At 35.8% G+C, this 2,036-nt stretch overlaps 1 protein-coding gene across 1 annotated transcript; it reads right to left on the bottom strand.

The window, feature by feature from the left end:
• On the bottom strand, positions 1-1,648 carry TMEM252 (transmembrane protein 252). The gene is made up of 2 exons (XM_075204634.1): positions 1,368-1,648; positions 1-274 (listed from the first exon to the last, which is right to left on the bottom strand). Exons 1-2 carry the CDS (start codon positions 1,646-1,648, stop codon positions 1-3), a joined length of 555 nt encoding a protein of 184 aa, XP_075060735.1.
• Positions 1,649-2,036: the final 388 nt, after the last annotated feature.

Genomic DNA, 2,036 nt, shown 5'->3' with positions numbered 1-2,036 from the left:
TCAGTCATTTGTCTCCAAATTATTGATATTGGCAGTTTCTTGTAGTCTTTCTGTGCTCGCTGCTGTGCCAGATGTGGATGCCTGCAGTGACGCCTCATACGAGGGTGGAGGATCCTCACACAAATAGGTTTCATCCACAACATCCATGATGTTCTCAGTGTACAGTGGAGGGGGGATGTTGAAGCCCTCTTCGCACATACTAATATGACAGTTTGTATTTAAGAGAGAATTATCACGAATTACACTGTCATAGGATGGCGGGTAGTAATCTGGCCTGAAAATACAAAAATAAAATAAAGTTAGTTAATATTGCCACAGAGGCTCATATAAATGTATACAATAAAAGAAACAAATGTATAACATAATAAACAATATGGAACATGCAATGATTTTAAACTAACAAAATATTTCTGGGTGTTCTTCCAATAGTAACATTGCTGAGTTATTTTAACTATTGTTGTATTTTTTTAGGATTTTAATTTAATGTAGAGTAGTATTTTTTAACCCTCTCCACAAGTACTCCTAGCAAGACGTGGGTTCAGGATTTTCTAAACTACATATAGGTGAAATAATGCAATTGTCTTAATTGGTAATTATCTCACATTCCCTCCAGCAAGTTATTAATGGAAGTGTAATATGATGGGGATATTTAGGATGTGCTAAGAAACTGATTTAAAACATTAGTTCTTAATAACAATCTTAAAAACTGGAGGTCATGAAAATTTGTACTGATAAAAAGGACTTAAGCACTGACATCTAAGGTGCTTCCCTTAAATTGATCGTGAAATTTTGGTTCATCAAATTAGTACAACTGACCCACCATTCTACCATGTGCATGCTTGAAAACTATGGCTGTGCACTACCAAATTTTCTTTTTGTTGGATCCATTTTCATCAGGTACGGGTGTGAGGAAGACCAACTGGTAGCACAGACTACAAAGCTAATCATTGTAATCTGCCTGGTGCCTGAACAACTGGAAGAGAACAATTTGACACCACACCTCTCAGGGAATACTTTTGGTGGTTTTCTTCCATAGCAACCAATCAGATGTTTTCTTTCACTTTCTAAACTGCACTACAAAAAAACGACAACTAGAAGAACTTCAATTGCAGAAAGACAATTGATGCAGCTATTTCCATGTCCCTACACACAATTACTTAATTATTTTGCATGGAAAAAACTTGTTTTCAATTTGCTTCCTAGATATACATGTATCGACAATCTTTTAAGATTGAAACATTGCATATTTTGTTTAACTATATACGGAGAGCTCTTGTGCAGTTGTAAGTCTGCAGGAAACAATAGACTACACTACAGTGACATAGAAAAAAATCAATCACAGAATAATCTGAGTCTGTGTAACCTACCTGTCTACTGTCTCAATTTGTACTTGTTGTTGACTATGAATTCGCCTGATCACATTTTGGAACAGACTTTTGTGGTTAGCCTCATGATATGTGCTCCAGAAAATCCCAATCAGGAGAAGAATAAATCCTAATGGCATTAGAATATATGCCACAATGGCCTCATTCTGAGAGTTGTTAGAGTAGCTTGAGGATACGTAGAAGGCTCCCAGGCACACTAGAGCAAAGCCAATGATTAGGAGAGAGAATCGGAGCAGTGTATAAATGCTCGTCTTCATCTTCATGATTGGAGGCTGTGAGTGTCGGTTGAAACAAACTACTGATCCCTGTCATCTAGAAGCTTTATATGTTGTGGTGAGAATTGCCCTTTGGACAATGATTGATAGGAATCAAAGAAATGACACTCATTAACCATCTACAGGTAGTATTAGATGTCATATCCCCTTTGGTTAGATTTTTAATAGCTAACAGACACATATTCACAAGTTCTATTTAAAACTTACACAACTGCTTGGTTTTTTTTTTAACTATTTATTTTGAAAAATAGCAAACAAGAGCACAAAATAATCAACAATTAGTACATTTGCAGGGCAAGAAACAAAAACAAAGAGCAGTACATGTCATGGGCATATATCATTGAAACTGAGAATATTTGAGTAGCAAATATACAAA

Source organism: Mixophyes fleayi, chromosome 1 (genome assembly GCF_038048845.1).
Source record: "Mixophyes fleayi isolate aMixFle1 chromosome 1, aMixFle1.hap1, whole genome shotgun sequence".
Lineage (NCBI taxonomy): Eukaryota > Metazoa > Chordata > Amphibia > Anura > Limnodynastidae > Mixophyes > Mixophyes fleayi.
The sequence above is the reverse complement of the archived record's forward strand: the minus strand, read 5'-3'. Positions and strand labels throughout refer to the sequence as shown.